The sequence below is a fragment of the Bombus terrestris genome, chromosome 3 (assembly GCF_910591885.1).
Source record: "Bombus terrestris chromosome 3, iyBomTerr1.2, whole genome shotgun sequence".
Taxonomy (NCBI): domain Eukaryota; kingdom Metazoa; phylum Arthropoda; class Insecta; order Hymenoptera; family Apidae; genus Bombus; species Bombus terrestris.
In genome coordinates, this window is record NC_063271.1 from 6015492 (window position 1) to 6041809 (window position 26318).

The 26318-nt window shown below is 39.0% G+C and overlaps 2 protein-coding genes across 10 annotated transcripts in view; both read right to left on the reverse strand.

Annotated features, from left to right (window-relative positions):
* Window positions 1–26318, reverse strand: part of LOC100648390 (TWiK family of potassium channels protein 18) — a 287911-nt gene that overhangs the window by 205204 nt on the left and 56389 nt on the right. The window lies entirely within an intron of this gene.
* Window positions 9823–10925, reverse strand: LOC110120319. Its single transcript, XM_020868440.2, has 2 exons — window positions 10597–10925; window positions 9823–10252 (listed from the first exon to the last, which is right to left on the reverse strand). Exons 1-2 carry the CDS (start codon window positions 10801–10803, stop codon window positions 9932–9934), a joined length of 528 nt encoding a protein of 175 aa, XP_020724099.1. The 5' UTR covers window positions 10804–10925; the 3' UTR covers window positions 9823–9931.

Here is a 26318-nt window from a genome sequence, read left to right on the forward strand (position 1 = left end):
TATGAAATGCAAGACAACTGTCTTTTGGGCGCAACGCGTTCCCAGCCAGTTAGAATTCCATTACTTAGCGTGAACCATATTGTTGCATCTGTGAGAACTCTGCAACGCTGTTAGAAACTCCACGAACTCTGTTCCAGCATTTATTAATTTGAAACACTGAATTACGTCGTTCAAAGCAACCTCGCGATTAATAGCGACGTCTTTAATGCCGGCAAGCTATTGATTGATTGTTCGCAATCTCCACTTATTCCTAGCATTCCTAGCGTATGCATTTCTTTCCATTTAATTGCGAAATTTACTTCCCATTTGACACGTTGAATGCCGCGTACGCTACACTTCCCCTCTATGCCGCTCTAATCATTCCGCGTAAAACAAAAGTTGATCCGGAGATACTCGAGAATACAATCGGTTGATTCATAATTATCACGTATAAAACGAACAATACGGTTGGCTATTCATGGTCTGTATAGCTCGAATCGAAAATCACGTGAAAATGATTTGCCGTTCAACGTGTTAAGCAATCGTGCGCAATTTTCATTTGATATATTGTTTCTTTATTAGCAATCGGAATATGACGTATTTTACAGACTAAACCGGTGTCTCAAAGAGTTGCTACGTTCGGATCTCGTAACGAGAACCCCAACGACACGCCCCCTCCCCACCCCTCCCAGTCCATCCCCTCCCAGTCCATCCCCTCCCAGTCCATCCCCTCCCATCCCCTCCCTAATAGGCTAGCGAACTGTCCTGTTTTTGCGTCCAGGCTTTCAGGACATAAATTAAAATATCGTACATAAGCAGAGCGCAACAGCGGCTTAAATTTAAGGCACAATAATACTTCTTAAAAAAAATCTTAAAAAAAAATCTTAAAAATAATCTTAAAAAAAAAATTTAATAATGCATGGCTACGTCGTACCGTCGCGTATCGGTACTTTTGCCTGTACCACCCTACAATTAGAATTCAGCATTTATTCTGGAAAAAAATCATGTAAAAAAAATATGTAGAAAACCTGGAATTAATAAACAAAGATAAAAAAAAAAACACGTTTTCTTTAACCTCTTCTCAAGACTACTAGCCAATTTCTTCAAAGTTTTCCATCGTATTGTTTCGATAGCGAGATCGGTAATGTATTTGTATGATTAACCACTTTTTCTTTATGTTGATATACAAGAATTTTTGACGAATACTGCCGAGAGACGATTGGTAAAACATGACCGTAGATATTTCGGTAAAACTATCGTAGGAGAGAAAATCGAATTAAGAGGCAGAGAAAAGCCGGCACAATAGTCTTCTTGCAGGAACAAAAGCTAGATGAGTCAGAATTACATCGACCGATACGAGCCACGCAATTGCAGTTGCGGAACCACCGGGCGTCCTGGAGTTCACACTAATGCTATTCACTTCGCCCGTCTGATACCCCACAGTCCTCTGCAACTAGCAGTCATAGTGGCGTGTTCGTACCACCATTGGTCATTTTCCGCATGCAATATCCTTTCGAGAGCGAGCACGAAAATTCTCCCAAGTATTTCCTGCTTTTGACATGTACGGATTTTATTCGACAGGGACGCTCCAAGTCTAAATAGAACGTAGAAGTAGCTACGGGTTTAACCAAAATACGGCGCATCTCGTAGCCTCTTCTTCTTTCGTGCGTCTCCGGATATCGTTGAATTTATTTTTCTGTTCCCTCGGATAATTTCAATAATATCGCGACTGAATTTTACTTTGTCACTACTTTCGCGTTATTTGCGGATATACATACAGACGAAGAAACAAAAATCATCGAGGCTATTGCAATATCGAACGACATTCGTTAGCTTATGGAAAAATTAAAAGCGTGATAGTCTATCGATTTTCTTATCGCGCGTCATTTTTGCTGTCGAGGGAATAGATATTTTAATTCATTTCGGGAGAAAAAAGAGAAAAATGGAAATCTTACACTTGAGAATAGTCTGTCTCTGAAGAACTGATGAGAAATACCAGCATTATTCTCTCGAAGTGTTGGATGCAAGATATTCCCTCAAGTCCTTTTAACGTGCGAAGAAAAACAGAAACATTTACAGCGATGCTGATCGATTTAGTTTAGTCGCAAACTCAATTTCCGAGTAAAAGGAACACCTGGACGATGAAAGATATTTAGAGTGAAATTATACCAAGAATAAGACACGAAATATTTTTCTTTGCCATATTCGGAGTTTGCTCAGAACTGTTTCATCTTGCAACAAATAAAGAAATTATTTATTTTGATAAGATTTTAATTATAGGATATCAGTAGTGACTTTTCTGTTTCGTATCGCACTGTTACGATATCATACATACATACATATGCATATACATTATACATGCAGTGGCGGATAGAAGAAAGTTCAAAATTGATGCTTATGATTATATTATACATTCGTTTCTCTTTTCATTTACAATTCAATTTTGTAAAATTACAGCGTTTTGGCCCATTTTCATTCTTTAAGCTTTCCTTCGGTCGTTACTGCGCGCTGTACATATCTATAGGTACGATATTTAATTTTACTTCGGCGCTCAAATGTTCTCTACGAGTCTTTGAAATTTTATTGCAACTCGTTCTCTTGTAAAAAAAATTCAGTTGCTACTCTTTGAAATTTGAATGCTGATATCACCATGTTGAACCGAAAGTGTAACTTCATCCTCTATCCCGTGAAAGTATACGCCTCAACTTTGAATTTCATAATTAGAGGCAGCCTTCCGTTAACACGGTTTAATAAAAGGACAATGTTGTTATAGTACTCGTCTTGAGTTTGTACGATGTAACGTTCTTTTTTCAATTAAAACACGCTCTATCTAAATTTATAACGTTCTTTCAACTGATAGGTAAAACAATTTGAAGGGGGACCATTGACTGATTATTTTAGGAATCGTTTAAAATATTTCATTTTTATTTTCATATTTTTACGAATTACTTTACGAACAACTTTGAAATTCCAATATCGATAACTGTTGCGAATTCTCAATTAGGTGTTAAATCAGTCAGGTTATCGATATAACGTATGCATAACGTATGCATCAGGTTTATAACAATTTTGTGAATTCTCTATAAATCGCCTCTATAAATTCCATACTGTAGATACCATTACAAATTTATTGATTCGTAAACGTTCGATTCTTTCGCTCTTCTTATCAAATCGTATGAAACTTAAAACTCCAACAAAGTCATTGCTGCTTGTTGCTTTTGAAAAAATGCAGCTCCTCAAATTTTATTTCACAAATATGAAACAATTAAATTCTTTGCCTGATATGCACCGCGGACATATAGCAAAGCAATAAATGCATCTAATTTAATTTTATCTTTCTTTTCTTTTTCTTACCTGGCGAAATCCTCAGACATCCTGCGCCCCGACCCGGGGGACGCAGGGTAGCGTCGGACTTACCGCAAAACCCGCTCCCCCTCTCCCCGGGTCGCCGTTCAAGGCCATCTAGCTCACCGACTAGGTGCTTAGGATAGGCCAGGCAAAGCAATCCGGATTGTTTCGTTATATCTACCTTTCACTTAGTCCCCAATATTCTTTTTTTTTTATTTAATTTTTTATATTCTCAATTTGTCCAATTTGGACATTTGGAAGAATTTTTTAACCGTTTGATTATCATATGGACAATATTCTAAATTTCTTCCGTATATTTTATCATATGATTCTTTATACGGTGATCAATGATAAGATAAAATACCGTCTTTGCTTGTCCTTTCATTATATGCCGTTTAGCATATGCTGTCGCACCTGACATATCGTTAAAAATATTATGAACTTTATTTTCTTTCTTTTTTTTGACTAATAAAGTGAGATATATTCTAATGGAAAGGACGATAGCAAGTAAGAATATCAATTCTACCAAATGTCCAAATTGAACAAATTGTGAATAAAAAGAAATAAATAAAAAAAAAGTTGGAATGAGCAACGATTCTAAACTTCTCGATTTTTAGAATATTTATAGCAATTGACAGTAAAAGATGCTAAATTTTATTTATGGATTACTATGGGCCTGAGTTGATATGTTTTGATACCTGATGGTCATCTTGATCGAGGGACGGTTTAAGACAAGATTACAGACGTAACACGTTGCTATTTGTTATTACTGATTTTGTTTGTCAGCTGACCTTGAGGTAGCCTTTTCTTTGCGTTGATTGAATTTATTTATTGCAAAATATTTTATCGAGCGGCCCGTAGTAGGCAGAACAGATTATAAATATTTCTTAGAAAAAAAAGAAAGCAAACTATAAATAAATATCGAAGAATATATCGTATGCATGTTTTACGAAAAGTGATAGGTTAGAAAGCGATATGATAACGTTTAAATATAGTTAAATTTATATAGAAATTTGGAAACGATTAATTTGATCGCCAGTGGTAGGTGTGGCCCATTATATTTGGAAAAATGCACGGCCCCGTTTGACTAACTCTCCGGCCTTGGATTTCCTTTATTACAATAGCTTTGTGGGATGGAAACCTTTTCTTTCTAATCTTATTATATTCTGTACCCTTCTAATTGCGTACTCTTGTCGAGGTATATTCTGTTGTGTTACTGATGTGTACTACTAGTGATACTCTAGTGCGTACCCAAATTAAGCTGCTGACGTGGTCCCCATTGTAAAGTTTACAACTTGCCAGATAAGAAATTAGAATTTTCCCAAAAGATATTGTCCGACCGAAATAAAACCTACTATGACTACAAAATTAAATTCACCTCAACGCTACAATTTGCACTGTAATAAACTTTGTATTATCTATTGTCTGTAAAAATATATGTATATTTTCATAAATAAATATATCTTAAATAGTCTAGAGCAAGGACAAGTAAGAATGTTTTATTTGTTGTTAAATTTAGTTTTAGTTTAACAAGCAATACCCAATACAAAAAACTGATTACAATATCTTCGTGTTTTTTCTTTTTTTTTTTTTATTTAATGCTTTACATTCTCAATTTGTCCAATTTGGACATTAGGTCGAATTTTTTAGCAGTTATATTAACATGTAGGTGGCTACCTCCAGCGGGGTGCCATCCTTGCGTTTGCTAGGTTATATCCTTTGTGAGGTCTGCTGGGTGCTTCCTTTTTAGCCTTCTGTCCATCTTTAAGATGTTGAACGTTACCGCAGCTAGCCTTGATGTCTTTAACTTCAGAGTATGTGTTCTTGATTTTTATCACGAAGGTTCTGTTGCTTAAGTAAGATTTTATTAATTAGTGTATTTATTCCGGGAATTGTTTCCTAATTGCTTGTAGTAGGCTTTCGGGGTTTATTTTGTCAAATGCTTTCTCTATGTCCATAAAGAGGGCTGTGCAGTATTGCTTGTTTTCTAATGCTATATTAGCTGTAAATATTTTCGTACGTCTTATTTTAATACACGGTTTCCAATTTCTCTCTTCTCAGGTCAGAAAATGCTGACCTTCGACCCTTGCTTCCCCCACTACTTTGTTCATTTAGTTTTGACGCCACCCAGGCAGACACTCTTCTCTCTCTTTTTCTCTTCCCCAGCACTCTTACGATTCTTAGTTTATACCTTAAATATGTAATAGTTCAAGCGTACACCCCCTCTTTTTTTGATGCTACATATATATATATATATATTTGAATTTCATTAAAATAATAAAAAAATATATAATCGAATTTAATGGAAACGATCGTGAACAACACTAAACTAAATAATTTAATATTCCCTCTACTAGAAAATTAATTACAGTGGTTAAAAAAGTATTTATACATGATAAAACTTTGATTTTGATCTTCGGTAAAATGTACAGATATGTTGAAATATGATTTATTTAAATTTAAATGATTTATTTATTTAAATAGTATAGTATCGGGGAAAATTCCGATGTACTGCAGATTCAAAGCAATGAAAGTGCTGAAAGCGTTGAGGTAACAAGGGTCGTCTTACATGTATAACAAGGCTTAAATGTATAACATATGGGAAGTATTTGTTCAATGCTAACTTTGTTTCATTTGCAAGTGTGCAATTTTCCCCAACTTTTGAGTATAATCAAAATTTCAATTAAGAAAAACGAAAGCAGTCGAATGATCGAAATAATTTCCCTTTATCGTTAATTACTTTTTGCCATTTTTCTGGCAGCCTGATCGACCAAATTTCTGAGAACCGTCGTAACATGATCCATTTCCGAGATCGAAATTATTTCTTTATTAGGTTTTTTTAGAATTATTGCAGGTTCGAATAAGAAGTATGTTTATATGGATAGTGATCATGTTGACTGAGGGATGGATTATCATTCATAGTAGGTCCCGGGACGTAACAACGTAGAACAATTATTTAGCAATGCGAAGAAACAATATGAAATAATTGATAATAGCAAAAAATAAGTGAATCGCGCGAAATCTCATTTGAGTGCCACGGGGGTCATCGGTGGCCTTAGTGACATAAATTCATTAAATGTTATCATTTCTTACATGTTCTGCTACTGACGTACACCACAAAGGATATAATCTAACAAACACGAAGGTGGTATCCCGCTGGGGGTAGTCACCCACATGATAATCAAATAGTTAAAAAATTTTACCAAATATCCAAATTGGACAAATTGAGAATGAAAAGAATTAAATAAAAAAAAAAAAAATTGACGTACACAATATAGCGTAGTATTGAGGAAATCTTTTTTTTTTTTTATTTAATTCTTTACATTCTCAATTTATCCAATTTGGACATTTGGAAGAATTTCAGGGAAAGTTGCTGAAAAATTCCGATGCACTTCAGGTAAGAAGGGATAAAGACACTGAAAGGTGGGAGGTACCAATGGGATCTATATTTATCTTTCTTTCTATAGGGTAAGTAAAGGAGGGGTACCTAGCCTAGTCATACCTAGAGTCAACCAAATTTGTGTGCATGCTGGGGGGAACAGTATATAAGGTAACTCCTTTTACGGTGGCCAAGACAGTCTTCGAAAAAGTCTTGTAAGTCAAGCAGTAGTTGTCGGTGTTCTAGATAATCTTGCAAACAGTATTGAAAGTAGTGTGACGAACAGTATTGTGGAGGAAATATTGTGGAGGAAATATTGTGGACAAAATATTGTGGACGAAATATTGTGGACGAAAATTGTGGACAAAGTATTGTGGGCATTGCAGTAACGAGAATTTCTGGCAGTAGCTGCACGAGTACCAGCCACACGAGTACCAGCCGCACGAGTACTAACTGCACGAGTTATATCGTTGTAAGTAGTAATTTTTAAGTAGTAATTTTTTTATCAAGTTATTCATTGCAAATTGTGAGTTGAGTTGTAGACCATCCAGTTAAGTTGTTTTAGTTATATAACGTTACTGCATTTAATTTACGTTAAATGATCATTGCTTCCCGTTTAAATTATAATAGAAAAAATTATATAAAATTAAAATTAAAATTAAAAATTTTTAAACTTAAAACTCTTAGAGATCACGCACCGAAGAGAGAATATAAGATTTCTGAAGTAGTAAGCTGAGTTTCGTATTATTTCTTATTTACTAACGCTTTAGTAATTAATTTTCCTATTTTACAAACACGGTATACCTATCGTTAAGAGTTCGTTCGCGTGATAGTACCTACATAAAGTTGTTCGAATAAGAAAATACGCAAATTGGAATATAGCGAGTTAAGAATACAGTAGCGCCGACGCAGCGGTCCGAAATTTTCCTCGACGTTATGCCAAATCTCGTAAATTTTGGAAGCTATTAAGTTTATCGGGTCGGATAACGCGCTCGAAAGTTTTATAAATGGCGCACAACCGGTCGACCGACGCCGCCTCCGCGCTCGATGCAATCTACGAAAAATGCTCGTTCCTCATTTTGCTTAATTCTCCGACCGCGTGCCGAACGAAGAAGCAAAAGAAACGGGGACCAACCGGGACGTGCCCGATCGATATATCGTAATAGAAAACGATTCATCCGTTTCATCGGCGTTCTCTATTTCTATCTAGGATCGCTAGCCACTTTACTTAGTCTCCTAAAGCATCGAAATCTTTCCAACAATGAAATCTTTTAAATGGCTGGTCTTTCCTCAACTTCCATGTCCATTCTCTTATTCTCGATAAAATGTCCTCTAATTTCCAATTTTATTTCGCAATTACTGCGAAGTAATTTTATTACGATGCGTTGCCGCTATGTTTGCGTTGCATTTAACCACTTGCTTTCGCAACGAAGTTACAGGTGGCCAGAATGCTACACTGTAACTTGCCGCGAAGCGTTACTTAGCACTTAGCCAACCGAACAGGGAGGTAAAGTCCCCTCTGTAAAGTACATCGCTGCGTGATCGAACGGGGGGTGGTGTTTCTTTTTGACTTCTGCAATGTTTTTTTTTTGTTATTATCAATTATTGTTTTTCCACCTTTTCTGCTTTTATGAAGTACAGTACATAATAAAATACACCAATTTATTTATACCATATTGTAACGAAATATTAAAATGCATTATGAATTTCTAATTTCACGTTCCAGTCGTGTTAGTTATCTTTATTCGTCTATAATGTTTTGAATTTTACCTTTATTTTTTTATACTTTTGATATATACTTTCAATTTTATATTTAAAATGTAATGTATAAATGTATACTTAACTTTTAATATATAACTTAATATATACTTTTAATTTTATGTTTCGTATAAATAATATGTGAAATCGTTACATAGTCATTACCGCCAAATATAATTGACCAATGAAATAATTTTTAGACTCCTTTTGTTTTTTACGTAATGAATATTAGTCCTCGATACTTGGAAAAAATACGCAGTGAACAGCGTATTCGGTTGGCTAAGTGTTAAAACGAGAAAATTCAGTAGAGTCTTCAGATACGAATGTTAATTTTGTTTATTAATAATTTTGTACAGTATGGTATATTTCAAGGCATTCATGATATAACGCCACAAGACATTCCTTGCATTCTTTGTGGATTTTTCTTAACTTTTTGCGGGTAGTATATTCCTTGAAAAATACCCCCTTTGCATGGTTGTAAGACTGGTAAATAACTTGTAGTTACTAGCAGACATCTTTCCACGTTTTTGATAATTAGCAATACGTGCACTTTGTAAAATTTCTTCTACTATATTTATAACTCGTCGTTGGTAATTTTGGAACAAAAATATTTGGACGTGCGCGGCAAGTGGTTAACTTTGTATATTGCGAGAATGCGTGTCAGGCAACAAATGATACGCGTGGTAATGGCTTTGTTTGCGAATTCAAATTGCTGTATTTATACTAGTTGGAGAAGCATATTAATAGTTTACCAGTTGAGAGTTAAATGAGCTTTCGCGTATATGGTTAAAACGAGATTGTAATTTGTTCGTAGGCCAAGATGCTAGACAATATCGATCGATAATACGATCGATCGATAATACGATCGATCGATAATACGATCGATCGATAAAAAGACGACAATTAGAGATTACGTTTTCCATATAATAATTTATTTTTCCAATTACGCATTTAATACGTTTAAAACAACGTGCACTCTATTGCAGTTTCGTTTCAATACTTTTAATGAGATCTGTGGTATACAAGTTTTCATTATAATAGCAAGCATTCAACTTGCAATATAATTAAACCAACATTTTTTAATGAGTAGGTAAAGGACAATGTTGTAAAAATGTTACCGCGGTTGCAATTCCGAATAATTTTTAGACAGATAATATTACTATTTTCAAATCTATTATCAGCATTCAACGATTTATTAAAACTTATTGTACTGCGGCTTTTCCGATACAGATACTATATGAAACAATTAATTAACAAAATACGAAAAAATTCATACGCTTACAGAGTTATTTATACGAACAAAATTCCATCCAATATATTTCAATTATTCAACAATTTTTACAGCTATTGATCCGTGAAAATGGTTACGATAGAACGATACAATTATTAACATCGCAGATTTCTCGTTGTGGTAACGAACGAACAACGCTGTCCTTTAATTTTCTAGTAAATATTTCGATCCATTGTTCATAATTCGTCAGCGTTGCAAACTGCGTTCGTTAAACTAGCCGTAGGAGAGATTAAAATTGGACGAGGTTTCCCAAGTCGTTTCGTTCTTCGCAATTTTGCAGCAGACTTGCTCGTCTTTCTCTGACTTGCCATTGGTGTGATTTTACCGGGAAATAGCACGTTCGATTTCGTGGAATATGCAGAGGGCAACGGTAATTTAGCAAATCTCAAGGCGATACGATTTGCACGGTCTAATTCGTCGCAAGTAGGAAGGAAATAGTGCCCTCGGTACCTTCTTAGTATGCCGTATTTTAAACCTCTCTTCAAGACTGATTTTACCTTTAATTAACCAAACGTAAATCAAGGGTGGGTATGAAATGTCGTTGAACGAGTTAAATGAAAATTTATATCGCAGGAACTCGAACTTTCTCGTTTAACTTGGAGGTATAATATAAAATATTATACGTATGAAACATTACAGGCGATCGTAACTCTTCGTAGTACAATGTTCGGTCAACGAGTATCGTATTATTTAAACAAATCCGATTCAAGCAAAAATAATAAAAAAGAAAACGCGTAATATAACGGTTCGATTCTTTTCGATAGCACGGTTAATACATTACAGCTTTTATATCGGTTAATATAATATATCATCTTTATTATATCTCTGATTATAAACTCACTTGTCGCTTAACCTTTTCATCGTCCACGTTAGAACCATAACTGATATAGCCAATAATTTTACTAGGCGTAGATCCCTTTGTCTCGCGAAGATCTTGGATAGCCGAGACGATCAATGCAACGATCTTCGTCGGCCAGAATTTTCGAATTTTTTTCTTTGGTAACGTTTTCGCAACTCTATTTATCTTTCGTGTCATTTCGATCACCATCGAGCCACAAACGAGCGGCTAGGAAAATGAACGTTAGCGCGTTCCAGGAAGAAGACGTAGACTTAAAATTTTGCAAGATCGTCGCTAGCAATTATCAAGAATCAGCGACAAACGTCACGAAAAATTTAACTATTTACAAATCCCGAAAATATCGTTTGCACGGGCGCTCGTTTGTTTCGATCAGTGAACTGAACTTAACTTTACTCGAACACGCGTGTACATCGATACAAAATAATCCCGAAAGCAGCGTGAAAATATTTGCCGAATCTTGGTCCTGTTTGCAAATTCTAGTTTGCCATGGGATAAAAATTGTCGCCTGGCTTCACACGAGTGAATTGTAATTACGGAAAAGTGCAAATTTACCGTGGTACTTATTGATCCAACTAAACAAGCATATTTCGCTACTAATGAAAGAGACGGTTTTAATCGTAATTATCAGCGACTGACAATGAACGATAATTAGCGACAACAGAAGTTGCGCGTGATTGAGAATGTAGGTGTAGGTGACCAATACGCGGGTACCACGTCCCGCAATTAATCGAAATTCAAAACAGTCTTTTGAACTACCGTATTTGAATTCGCGTCGTTATTTTCCCCCGATCGGCGTCATTTTCACCGCAACGACGACAAGATTGCGCGGCTACAGTTTGTTTGATAAAGAGATCGATCCGAATTCTTCGCGCGCGTTTAATTTTCCATTCGACGTGATTGTTACAACGATATATATATATATCGACGGTAGGATTGGAGTAGTGGGCGTTTAATGAATCTTCACTGGTATTAGCCATTGTTGTGGTACGATGTAGAGTTTATTGACATAAATATGGATACGATAGATTTGACAATTAACGTCGGCGGTTAGGCAATCGTAACGCTAATGACAGTGGTCTTAGGTTCCATAACGAATCCGCGGTTAACAGGATAGCGAACTTTACTCTTCGTCAACGTCCAAGTTGTACTCAATCTTAGAACGTCGGGTAATCACTACTGTAAAAACGATACTTCGATCGTTGTTGAGTCTTCGTTCGGAGGGTGAAGGTAATCGACGTTACTGTTAATTTGTCAATCTCCATGGTGATGGTTAGAGAAGGATGCTAGCCGTCCTTGAGGGAAAGTTGAGGAAAACGTTCATCCCTTGACCGCGGCTGCTACGTTCGGCGACTGGTTGTCGCCTCGAGCCCAAGCTCACTCTCATAAATCTCAGACAACTACAATCGGACTGAATGACGACGATTGCTTAATTACGGCTATGGTAGAATCCAAATTACAGTATTAGGGGTTTTCCCCAGGTTCCAACGGGAACCGGTGTCTTTCCATCTCCGACATGTATCTTATATATTTTATTCATGATGCGTGATCAAGTATCACGTTGCATCGGTAGAACAAGGCGGACGATGTTTTTTCTTTGATGATTTTAACGAATTAAATTAAATCAAAATGCTTCTTCGTAGTTTGATTATTATTATGACATTATAGAGTCCGTAGGAAACGTAAAACAAGTAAAAAAGTCAAAAACAAGTCAAAAAAAAAAAAAAGATAAAGATGTTACTACTAAAAAGCAGTTCTCTTTAATTTAATTCTTTCGTTAAAATCATCAACGAGAAAGCATCATCCGCCTTGCTCTATCGATGCAACATGATACTTTATCACGCATCAGGATAAAATAAATAATAAAATACAAAACCGTCGGAAGCCAGCAAAAGTAATGAATCTCTCAAAGAATAATATAAAAATGCTACGAAACTGGAAAGACAATAAATTCGTAATTCACTAAAAAGGTAAATTTGACTTTACAACTTTCTTCAAACGCTATACGCGCGTTGGTGCTTTATCGACGTACGGTATATAGGTACCCCGACCATCCCTGGCTACATAGATCGGCTCTTTTTCCTCGCCTCGATCAAACAACTTTATGGACATATTTCTTTCGGTCAAATTATGTAAAAAAAGGCATCGTCCTGAATAATACATCGGGCCTCGTGGATGCACTCCACATCGGCGATATCAGTTTCAAGAAAGCGTAATCGGCCTTTTACTGTTCCCCGTTGGTTCGATAAGAGGAGCACGCAGTTACGTGCAAATTAGTTTCCGTCAGAGATACGTGGTCTAGCCTTTGGTACGTGAGAACGTCATTACGATGATGGAGTGCTAAGGTGTTATCAAACGCGAGTAAAGAATGGAGCAAGTTTATCCAAGTCTCGCGTGTGTCGTTCTAATTTGTTCGGCTTAAAATTGATACGTAAGACCATGCCGCGTTTCTAAGAAGCCGCATGAAGTCGCTTAGAGGTGCATGGAGATTACTTGGAAATTAATCAACACGCTAGCGCAAAATTGGCTTTGCTTTTGCCTCTACGACGTTCGCAAACAGCATCGACACAGATCTTTATCCTCCAACGAAGCTCTTGTCAGAGAAACTCTCGTGTTTTCGTAGTATAATTCTTGTCAATGAGTAATTGAAGAACAGCACGCACAGAATACAGCAAAGTAAACGCGTTATAATTCTCGAACGTGATAGAAAACGGAGAACTGTTGAATTTCAGGATATCGATATTGCAACTATTGCTATAGAATGTAGACAAACACCTGAAAATAATACGAGCCAAAACCCGTAGATATCGGACGATTTTATTCTCGAATAAATTCGTCTATCAGCTATCAACCAATAGAATTTTCGGACCATGAAATAATTCCTTCGAACGATCTATTGTACGCGATCAACGTGAAACCTAGTACGTAACATACGTAGACGATATATAATTTTCTTAAATAGACGTTCAAAGTTATTCCATTAAGTAGGAAATAAATTTCAAGGATTTATAAACCATCTGGTCGAGCAGAAACGCTTTCTATTGTAAAGAAGAAAGAGAACTTTTAAACGTCCGTGGAGAACGGAAACAAATGCCGTGGATATCGAAAAATACTACCAGGATCGCCAACTTCAGCACCGCTAATTTAGGCTAATCGGGCCAAGCTGGAAGTTGGCTGATTCGCGGTAATCTTATCGGAGTTGGCGAAAAAAATAGAGAGTTTTGAATGGCACGGAGGTCGACGCGAGCGGCTGCATTTAACGTTAATATCGATCGATGGCAACTGTAACCAGCTTTTTGCGCGGTTCTTTTCCTCGGCTGAATCGGGCAACCAGCAGGCGGTCTGCAAATTGATCTGTCGCGGAGAAAAAACGCACGATACGCGAACCAGCGTTATTACGATGATAGAACGTTGGCTTCTTATCGGGTAGACGACGGTGAAAAAAGGAGAGCATGGAATAAGAAAAATAAGAAAAGGAGAAAAGAAAGGGGAACGCAAGTTGGAAATAAGCCCACCACTAACAATCGCCGTGCAACATTACCGCTGATAAGTTCCGGGGCTAATAAACACAGACACTTGTACGCCCCGTTGCGAATTAACACACAACGGTTTAAGCCTGATATCTGAAACGACACGCGACTGGCTTGCAATTTGCATAGAGTGCAGTTAGAAATGCAAACGGTCACGGGAAATCTCAATTTCACGTGGCAGCCGTGTGAGAGTCTGCAACAAGCATAATAGGGAACGAGTTAATAGAGGAAGCGACGCGATTTCTCGATACGTCGTTAATCTAATTTAGTTCAACTATTTAGTGCTAGCTCGCTGAAACGCCATCGGAAATAGCATGTCTATAGAACGATTCTATATCAAATGCGTATTGTTGATTTTAAAGCTCAGAGTTTCATCGAGATATTTTTATATATTCGCGTACGTGCAAACGATAAAAGTTGTGTATTTGCGAAACGACATAAAATTAATTTTCATTTGCAGATATCGACCTGTCAATTAATATCGCCAAGCACATACAGTATCTTTCGCTGCAATATTTTAGATAATTTCCGGTTAGCTTTTATTTACAATGACTGCACAAACGATCAGCAGATAAAAGTGCGCACAGCATTTTTCGATTTTTGCTCCATTATTTATAACAATTTCTAAATATTTAACAACGAAAATGTACAATTATTCGACCGATGTTAAAGGAATATTTGCGTATTTAGAGAGCGTGGAAAATATTTCATTTAAACATGGACTGATATATTTCGCATTATCCTACGTTTGATCGCCTTTTTTCTATCGAAAGAACGTCTTTTATCGGAAGAACTTTCGATTCTTTTCCCCTCTGCGCGAAGCCCTTTAAATGCCACGGTTTAATTCCTCGATCCAATCTACATCTGAGAAAAGAAAAAGGAATCCCGAGTGTATTATTATAACACGGAATCCTTTTGAAATTAGAGAGCCTTATCATTCCAAAATCCCTTATGAGAGAAATTACATAATCGAGCAAATAGAAGAAAATTCAGATTATAATGCATCGATGTAAATGAAGAAAAGACGTATAAAAGTTGATTTAATTTTTCACGCAAAGGATGATCGTCCTTCGTTTGGTAAAGGCAAACTTTCGATGAAACGTTGACGCGTTAAATAATATAAAGAAAAATCCTGTCACGCTTCGTACATGATACGAGACGAGGTGTATATTTTATAATTTTTCCACTATTTAACAAGCTCTTTTATTCATCATGACGAAGTCTGAAACGACTCGTACAAACCTTCTGGTGAAATTCTTTTTTTAGCTTAGTTAAGTAGATGGGACTGTGAGATGCGGAACAGAGTTAAAAAACGAGAATCGAGAGGCGAGATAAGGCACGTAGCTAGGAAACTTCTGAAAATTTCTTTAAACATTAAATATTACGCGGAATAGGAACAGGAAAACTGCGTGAGATTGCAGCTCGTGGCGCGAGAGCAGCGATAAAGAGTTATTAACATGAAACCAGTAAACGTTGCGATAGCGAACATTACATGCTAGTTTAAAAGCATATTATAATACATGATTGATGAAAGAAAAACACTGTACTTAATTCTAAATCAAATTTCCTTTCAAGAGTAAGTTCGCTTATTTTCCAGTCGGTTTTTCTTGTTATATTATATTAAGGGAATCGTAATGAAACCGATACCTTTGCCTGATATCTTACGTGTAACGAATAATATGCAAAATATTATTTGATTTGCAAACCATATTTATTTTCATAATTACAGTTGCTATTAATGTTAACGATGGCCGTGTTTTCGTGCTTTTTATAATTACGATTAAAAGCTTTAGAGAAGCATACAATGGAGAAACAAAATTACATGTTTCGAATAACATCAAACCATAACTACTGAATATTCATAAAACAAATATATCGAGTGTTCGTGTAAAATAAAAAAGATAAAAGCTATTTTGAGAACTAACGTTTTCGTTGTACAGTATCGCGTTTTCTGAAGAAAGGACGACAAAATATCTAGGAGAATTTTGTACGGACGTAAACTGAAATACAGCAAAAGTCAAAGCAACGTAAAAACAAAATAAAAAGTGATGTAAACGAAGAATTTAACGGCCGTTATAAAGGCACAAACACCACCCCTTAAACCTTCTTAGCAGTTTACGAAGGTAGCAGATATAATCTACCCTCTGTCGTAATTAAGTCGTGAAAACGCAGAACTCTCATTGCGTGCACCCCTTTCCTGACATTTTATCACAGCTCCAAGTACCAAATTCTCGCGTTAACATACCTAAAGAGAAAAACAACGAGAGACAGAACCATTGTTACGATGGCGCGAATAAATCATCCTTCTACAATATCACGAATAACATTCGTATACTTCCTTTTCGACTTCTAAAACGCGACGATCACCCTGTGTAAGCTCTACCATAGTCACGTCGTTAAAAACGCAGACTCCACGTTACGTACAATGTTTCCGAGAAAATTTATTAGAGATCAAAGCGACAAGCGGCTCGCGTCGGTGAACACGAGGCGGTAGTTATCGGTGCGAAAGTGGACTTGTCAGTGCTTTATCGTTTAATATTCTAAGTGGTCGTAGAACGAGGTAGTAGCGTTATTGCCCTCGTTAAATCTAACCGGCCGAGCTAATTATGCAAGCAGCTGAATTATTTCGCGTCCTCCTGGCGCGTATTGCAGAAAGTGCTGACCGCGCGAGAAAATTTTAACTGCATTTTGTTCGCGGCCGAACAATTAACTGTTCGTCGTGCTGTTAATTCCTTTCGCTCCGACCGTTCGCTTTCTACCCGTCTCGCCTCGCGTTTAGGTACGTTTCGCCCTAGTCGTTCGATTCTCCAGAACTTTACCAAACTACCTTCCCATGGATAAATTATAATTCTTATTGTCCACGTCTATAACACAGAAACGGTATATCGATTATTTTCAAGATCGCGCGTACAATGAAGCACGCTGCTAAGTTTTACAATCCGAAGCAACGACGAATACGCAATCGAGTAACTAATCCGAGTCTGGTCGGCTACCTACTTGATAGTAATTGCAGCGTTATATCTTGTAGAATTAATTACCACGTTAAAAGTAATTATCTCGATATGTGGCCCTTGCACACGAGTAAACCTTACTGTTAACTGCGTTAGCTGTGGTCAAATCATACTATTACCACATCGACGATCGACATTCAGTTTCAATGTACAATCGGGGACAGCAATAAATAGACAAGTAGTGGAAGCATCTATGAAACTCGATCGTACTAGTACTAGTGTTATATACGTAAATTTGCTTAGATATACATCCTTATTCTACATACATTATTTGGAAAATAATTGAAATTACATTTATACATATTTTTGCGAACTCCATTAAGTATCATATCTATACTTCCACTATCTGCCCATTGATTTTTGCTCTCGGTAAATGATTGTACAAAATATTCCCAAGAGAATTTAGCTTATAGCATTCCGTACTAGATATTTTGCAATAACTTGAAAATCACAGGAATTAGTGGACAAACGCGTGGTCCCAACGATACCACCGTTCAATCTACTAGTTTGCCATTATATCGCCCTATTGATAGGCAAACACTAGACGTTTTGCTCGTATCAATGGACGCGTACGCAGCGTAGCGAAAATTATTGGCGTATCGAACGCAGCACTATCCGACGGTCTTTTTGTTCTTCTTTGTTCCGCGTTATCTTCGTGGAACTGCAACGCGACTAGGATTTCCAATTCTCGCGTAGTTCGGTGCCGTTCAACCTATGACGCTACGATGTAACGCCCGTCAACTTATCATTCCCAGCATCCACGATCTCCACGCTATAAATCAAACCTATGATGCATCGAACTTGAGAAATGGAACTTCTATTTCACTTTGCCCTCCACGATTTGCCGTAGACCGTCGCCAGCCGAGCGTAAGTAGTGGCCCATGGAGGAGGCAGTTCGGATAAAGGAAGATCAATTAATCTCTCGTTTCTAAGACCGACGTACAGTAACGGCACACAGTAGGAGCATTTGCTCGATCTAGCCAATCGACAGTTTTGTCAAAGCCGCTGCAGGCAAAAGGAAGGTATTAACGTTACAAAATGGGGAAAATAATTTTCCATGTAATCGCGTGTATCGCTCTATAATCGTTATGATTATAAGAAATAGTCATAGGTGGTATTTTTTCGCTAAGGACTAGGATATTACTTTATTATCAGAAAGTTTCGCTTTTTGGACCAACCGGACTTGAGAGCGACAGTGATTAGGGGAGAAATATTTGATATAACGTAGCAGAGAACGGGATAATAATATTAACGAAAGATTAGAATTTGTCGAGGATTACGTTTTAAACTGCGAAGAATACTTGGAGCAGACCGAAGGAAATTAAACATAAATTTTTTAATGCATTAAATTTAATAAATTTAAACATTTTATATATACGTACACTTAATTATATCTAGTTATATGTAGTAACAATTGAACCGTAAGAAACTGATCATATTGATTTGCTGTCCTTATACCATCTAAATTTTATCATAAATAGATCGATAATCACCGACAAAAATAACAGAATTAATTTTCACCAATTAAATCGGGTAACATCCACCCTCACCGTGCGACGTTTAGCCATGGGACGAGGATCTCGAAAGTGTATACGGTTCGATGAATACGGTTTGCATTGACGAACAAACGAAAAAAGAAAAAACAAAGAAAAAACACACTACAAAAAGAATAAGAGGGGAGAATATGATTCTCGATGATCTCTGTCGTTTGGCAAAGCGGTGTTTGGGAATAGTCCTCCAGGTTTTTGTTAGGGACATAAACGCAAGTCTGCCGGAAATCAGAAAGATCGGAGGAGGATCTTCGACCATGTATTCGCATTCAATTACGCTACATCCGTTTCCCCCTGTCGCGTCGCTCGCGCTCGTCTACACGTGCCCAGTGAAAAGCCACTTATAGAGGATACAAACGCCATTGTATACAGCGAGTAAATAAGTTCAAAGAAACGGAAGCTCCTATAGGTCAACATTACAAGCAGCTATTGTGGCGAACGTCGACAAGCCATAAGTACAGCCTTATATCGCGTGATTCAATTATCGCGCACCACCGCCGCAACGTTGAAATCCTTGTGCCTCTGCCGTGCAACCCGCCTCTTCTAGCCGAATAATACATGAATCATCTACGAGAAACGAGAGAACAGAAGCCGGCGCATTACGTGGATTTTAATTAACGGAAAAGGATAATACGCTTCGAGTAATGGCTTATTCAACCCTCGTTGAAGGTAGTAACGTACCGTACTTGCAGTCTCATCCTTAAAGCTTTGTAATAATTCCATGTATATACATATATACATTTAACTACTTTTTAAATAATCGTAACACTATGAAAGCACGATCTCTTGAAAAATTTGTAAACTGGAATTTGCAAGATAAACAACTCTGAACGATAAAGTTATAGAAAGATCTATCTCGCCGTACATAATACGCAGGAAGCTTTGCCATTCCAATGCGTATATCGTCTATATTATCATGTTGCCGCGCATCCACGGCGAACCTTTCTATTACAACGCGTATTTCGTCTCGATCTCTAATTGTAAAATACGAGTTTCCTAACTACGAACAAGGTAACGCTGAAAAATTGCCGCCAGAACCCTTCGTTTATCGTCGCGTACCGGATTACCAACAAGAATGATAAATAAGCAGGGAAGCATCTGGTTACACGTAAATGGTTATACCGTGAAAGTTTTTCGTAACTGGCGCTGGATCTGTTTGAATCGTACGCGATTACTTGCTTCGATGATTCATATTCGCGCACCGGAATAAGCGCGTCTGTCTTGTCCGATGAGTTTCTGTTTAGTTATATACCGCGGATGGATCGCGGTAGATAGAAGCAGTCGGAAGTTTCCAGTGTTCAATATCGGTACGAGTGACATCGCGTTGTCGATCCTGCGTCGATGGCGCACTAAAACGGCACCGTTTCACTCGAGACTGGGATACGCGATATATCTCCAACGTCGCGTCGTACGTCGCGTCGATGTTTAGCGCTATAGACGATCTTTAATAGCAGCATCGTGGCCAGCGTGCTCGCAGGCATCATCCGCTAGCGAATACGTTTGCCAGAGCTCGAAAGTGATCGATTCGGAGAAACAGGAACGAACGAAAACCGGGCAAACTTGCGAATCGAACGCTCAGTCAGTATGCAGAGTGGAACGATGGAAGCGCATCCTGGGAATTACCGGCATTCCGTCGGATCATACTAGGATTGCGCAGTTTCCATGCGAGCTCGTAATCACCGATTGGACTTACTCGAATGCAATTGATCCGCGGCTAATGGTTGCACTCGCGATAATACCATAACAATCGTACATCACCAACGTCTCTGATTCAGCCGTAGATTACGTCGGTTGCATCGCTTGCCATTCAACGATTTCGAAAATTATTCCGCGGCCCCTTTAATGAGAACTTGTTTACGGAAGTGCATAATGCGGCGCATCACCACCGATCGATCTGGACTGCTGTACGCGGGACGATCGATCGGTTATTTGTAATTTTCATACGACGATTGAGGTTGAGGTTTACGGTATCAACGATAAGCCGGCCGAATTAGTTGGTTCGTTACAAGCCGGTTGATCAAACGTCCAACCGATACTACAAGTGGGGGCTCAGCCGGGATTGAAACAAGACAGAGAACGACGCGTTTATAGGAATTATTTGTGCTAGGGTAGAAAAAAAATACCACGCGGTACGGTCCGAGGAACTTCGAATGTAGTTTTAACCCAAGACCGCCCTGCGTCCTCTCGATCGCCACCAGATCTCCCGTCTTATATATCGTCGCTTTCCTGCGCCTCTTCTTGAACGCCCTTCGCCGACAAGAGGTCGGATTGATAGCTCGTCTTCGCACTACCTCAGATTCTCTTGCAGCCGCCTCATTCTCGCTTTTGGTTCGCTTCGTAGAACTCGCGACAGAATTTGTTTGTGCAACTCTACAATTCGCATGATGCTCGGTGCATCCCACAAAAACTTCGTCGCAACCGTCACATCGGACATCGTGCTACTCGATCGAGAAAAATATCGCTACCCTATCGCTAGTCGTTGGAAATCACGTCATTGAATTCTAACAGAACCATATTTTTATCGTATTTACCGGCTTGATTATCGTTCTAAGGTACCAAATTAATTTTAATCGCTATGAAATCGGTGCATCGTTGTAAGATCGTCGATCAACCGAGGTAACTGTAATGGCTTCATAAAACGTTAGCGTGGCGATAATTCAAATTCAACCGGAGCACATATTCCGTGGAAGACGCGGCGTGGAGCAAGTTCGATTGGCCATTACCAATTCTGGATGCAGATAAGCCTAACTGCCGTCTAGAACAGCGGTGCATAAGATCTCGACAACTTACGACGCTATCGGGTCTCATGAAGAATTCAGGTCCAGCCGGAGGTTAAGTTCTAGAGGAGGCAAGTTGTGCCACGAAACTAGTTTCTGTCTGTCAGTGTCTTATCTAGGTGGAGGACCCACGGGAAAACGTCGTGGCTCGTTAATACTTTAATTTCGTGCACTCCGGTCCTTTGTGACACAGCCACACCGGCTGACAAACGGAACTCCATCGCGACTCGACTCGACTCGACTCGACGCGACGCGACGCGACGCGACGCGACGCGACGCGACGCGACGACGCGCCAACTTTCCGTTCCGCGGAGGAAGCTTAATTGTTTGCTTGCCGAATTGTTGTTAGTTAAAGTGGAAAGTTGCTGATAACTGCGAGAAAGGGAAAACGAACGTGGCGAAGAAGTAGGAAACGCGCGTGCAAGTTGCCGCGATTCGTGGAATAGTATAGGAAGGAAGGCGACAGAGCGAGCGAACGAGCATTAAGCGAATGGATTCTCTCACGGCTCTATAGAATCTGCCAACGGAAGTGCTAGATCATCCAACCTGATCGCCTGAGCCAGGAAAAATGCCGGTGAAATGTTTCGGATGTAAAACTTCTCGGATCGTTTCATCAGGGTTGTAACGGTTAAGCGTTCGGATCAAGTGAGAAAGTTTCTGATTGGACCGGACTGCTTCAGCGTGAATTTCAGTGTCTTTCAACCGGAACGCTGGCAATCCAATCTTACGTAAATTTAAAGCAAACGCGACGGAACGTTCTCTTCGGAGACGTTCACCTTTACCTCGCTGGAATCCGCTAACCTTTTTCCAGTTGTTATTCATCGATGAGAATCTTCGGCAAAGGGAAATCCTCGCGGAGCGACCCTTCCAAGCGTGTTTCTCTATCGAAAGGTAAAAAATGAAGGATATCTCGCGAAAATTCATAGATCGTAAACGAATGACGCGACGCGGTATGGCACGAGAGAAGAATAAACTTTGATTTTGAGAATCGCGTCACTCGTATTCGAATTCGTAAAAATAGCGGCGAAGGGATTGCTTCCATCTCGGTGTAATTTCGCGTTACGCGGGCCCAGTGCCAGACCGAAGGCACAAAATTTTCTACCGGTCGTAAATTTCATGCGACCGCTAATATCGACCCTGACCGAATCTCGATGAACCGCGTCGAGAAACCGTCGAGGTTTCGTTCTTCTTGAAAGCATGCCAGTATAATACGAAGGAACTTAATAGGATCGGATTAGAACATCGCCTGCCTATGTTGTGGTTTAACGACTCCTTCAAAAGATACGTTGCACAGCCAAAACTTGATATTTACTACGATACAAAGGGGTGTTGTTACCACCGTTATTTATACCACTAAAGAGATTTCCTTCTCGCGTACGGTACGTAAATGCGATTGTTAAAAAATATCATGCCGCGACAACAACAGTGGTCTAACAAGTTACTGACGTTGGGAGGGTAGAACGAAAACAGGTAATGAGAACTGAGGGAAAGAGGCTCGTCAAGAAATCCAACGAGGAGTTGTAGAAGAAGAGCACTAACCCAAAATATATCTCCAGAAATGGTTCTCGTGCGTGATATACGTGATAAAAACGTGACTTCTCGTTATTTCTTAAAATAGAATCTAACCTGATATTTTGTATCGTTTCTTCGTTTTCATTATTAATTTTTCCTATTTATTAGGTCATCCCATAAGTTCATGCCGACTTTTCTGTATACATTTCATGTGTCGATTTATAAACATACGGCGATAAGGGACCAATGCACTTGAAAAATGCGAAGAAGTTGTACAACGAGAGGGGGGATTACATTTTTTTATGAAACTGAAAGGTATGTAAACAATCATAACATATATAACCGCTCGAAAAACGGAACGAACTTATGGGATGACCTAACGTTAAACATATCTTATTGATAAAGTTATGGCAAGGAAATAAATCGCAAGCTATTCTACGTACCTTCGCAGTTAAAATTTATCGGTCGTGTAACGTATTTGCTCCATTGGACGAAAAATAACGATCCAAAAAGGACGTAAAAGTATCGTCGGTACTACTCCACTCAAGTTTTCTCGTCGGTTGGCAATCTCGATGACAAGGGTCACCACGACGAGTCGGTAAATAGCGCGAGGAGAAAACTCCGGTTCGGTAAATCTCTCGTTCATATCTCTAATTCATAATCCGTCTGAAGGATAAGCCAGGATTTGCTCTTCTCGGTGGTTCGCGTTCGCGTTCGAATATAAGCAGGCGGACGGAGGTATCCGATACCCCTCGTCGCCTTCCTCTCACCCATGTCTAGCGACGACGCGACGAAACGCGACAGCTGTGACAGTTCGGAGAACAATTTGAACGCACTGGTCGGCGCTAATGCCAGGGCCAGCTACGAATACATTTGCAAGTGTAAGCCGCGACCGAACGAGAAGCCCTGACCAAATACCAGACGAATGGCAGCGTGGCAACGTTCTACTCTCCAGCATCGACTAACTGGAACGACTGCAAGTACCGACTGGAATCTCTCGACGATCGAATCGCGAATATGTACCACCGCGATTCGAATTCCTAGCTGGCAGGTCTGGCTGCCTGTCGATCGGCCCGATTATCCACCGTGGTCCGTTTAGAGGAAATCCGGTCAGTCTGCGGAGATATTGTTGCTTCTGCTCTATCGATCAGTCTGACAATCAGATGATAACTGCGCGTCATGACTGACGGCTTCTGAAACGTTCGGCTGAAAAATCGGTCGATTTTTCGACGTTTCCAACGTTTAGATTCCAACGTTACATGGCGAATCAACTGTATCGTATCGTTGGACGTTGATGTCGGATTTGAATAAAAGCACGGGAAAATGTTAACGTTACGTACGTGCAAATACGCGCTACGCTCCTACGTTCCATATGCATCTCGAAATTGTAATCCCTTTTATTCTCTCAGTTTTAAACAAAGACGCGACTGCGACAATACGTTTACAACAAAGACAAGAAATCTCGTACTCGTACAGTTTATTGCTTGAAATATCTTCTTTCTGTTGATTATTCGACCATGTATTTATTGGTAATATCAAAATTCTTAGAATTCTGGTTTATTCGATCTCTCTTGCGCCTATAAATTCTCGCAACGATGTGAAATATAGGTATCGTCGAGGTGTTAGGAAATTGATACAACTAAGAAAACAGTTCTCAAGAAAAATTAGTAACAAGTTAGGACCAGATGCGTTAGTACTCTTATCGACGTTAACGTCTCCGTTGAGGTCTTATCTCTGCCTTAACAAGATAAAGAAACTCGAAAGCCTCTAAATCAAACTTCATTCTTCCTTCGTATACCCGTGCCGTTACAACTCATTCGACGACTTCTCGCTATTACCACTCGCGTCTGTTTTCGTACTTCGTACTCCCGCATCTCGCTCTTATCCCTCACTTGCTGCCTTGTTTGTTTACCTCGTTCATCCACGATCACGCCTTTACGCTCATACTTTTCAAGTAAAGTCAAATGCCACACAACTTCGTTTAGAACCTAACGTAGCAGCAAAAATAAACGAACCCTATCGATCGGTGCATTCCAGCGCAAACATATTGCAACGAGCCAAAAAGTGTGTTGCGAGTGAAAATTCGTCTAAAAGAGAAGAAGCGTATGAAATTTATAGACACCTATACGATATCCGTGTATATGTGCGCAACGAATATTAGTTTTGTCCCAAGATCCAACAACAAATGACACGAAAAAATAGCGAAAAAAGTAAGACAGCCCTGGAAACAGATGCAGAGCGGAAGAGGCGATAAGCTTCCAGCCGAGAAGACCTATCTGTCCTCGGAAGCAAAAAGTTCGTTCATTTGTCGTCCGGCGCGCTGTTCCGTGTGTCCGATTCGGGGGGGGGGGGGCGAAAGTTTCAAAAACGCTAGCTCGTAACACGTGTCCAGTGACTCCAACTTTTTCCACGCGTGGATGACGAAGATTCTTCCCCGATAGCCACTGATCCAAGAGTTACATTACGTTTCTGCCGCGTGAATCACGTTCTACGAAGGCTAGACAATTTGATCACGAAACCGAGTTATGGCCTGTATGGCCGAGCACCTGAGAAGCTTCGGGAACCGCGAGAAAAGTAAATAGAACGTGTTTACAAAGATCCACCGAAACATGGTCACGTACGTTCGCATATTCTTGACAGCCGCGTGGAGGACACGCCAACTCCCTCGAGTAATCGCACGTTGAGCAACTCGATTCTCTCAGAGTACGATCGATGACGAAATGATAAAATAAGCGGGAATGAATTTTTTCTACGAAACGTAAATTTCCTTCACCCCCCGAACGAAGACTTTTCTCCACGAGTCTGAAGACCTGGTGCCCTTAGACAGACCTATCATAGTCTCTGGTACGATCTCATCAACGATTGAAGTATCGTTTCTACAGTAGTGATTACCCGATGTTCTAAGTTTGATTATAACTTAGATGTTGACGAAGAGTAACAGACGAAGAGTAACGAAGAGAAAACATATATATCGTTGTAGGCGTATTACATATTACAACCGATATTTGTCAATCGTAAATTTTAACAGCCTAATTTTATTTTTAACCTACGATTATACTATTACGTTGTTTACGGCAACAACCCATTATAATATACCTGTACAGTGTGAACCTCGAATCGTGATTAGTAGAAATTACTTTATTATTAGCAGTCCGATCAAAAATATTTTTGTCAGGTAGACCATAGTTTCAAGAGATATTTAACTAATTCGAGACTTAGGCGATCGAGCCAACGCGATTGACATCTTCCACGTTTGAACGATCACTCGAGACTCACCGAGTTGTGCGTAAACATCGGGCAAATTTGATGCTTTACAGATACGAGGCA

Excerpts from the sequence above, each read along its gene's own strand:
- LOC110120319 (XM_020868440.2), bottom strand. The coding sequence starts at position 10,803 with ATGGTGATCGAAATGACACGAAAGATAAATAGAGTTGCGAAAACGTTA. Across the intron at positions 10,253-10,596 it reads ATGAAAAGGTTAAGCGACAA|GTAAAATCAGTCTTGAAGAG; the intron begins GTGAGTTTATAA and ends GGTTAATTAAAG.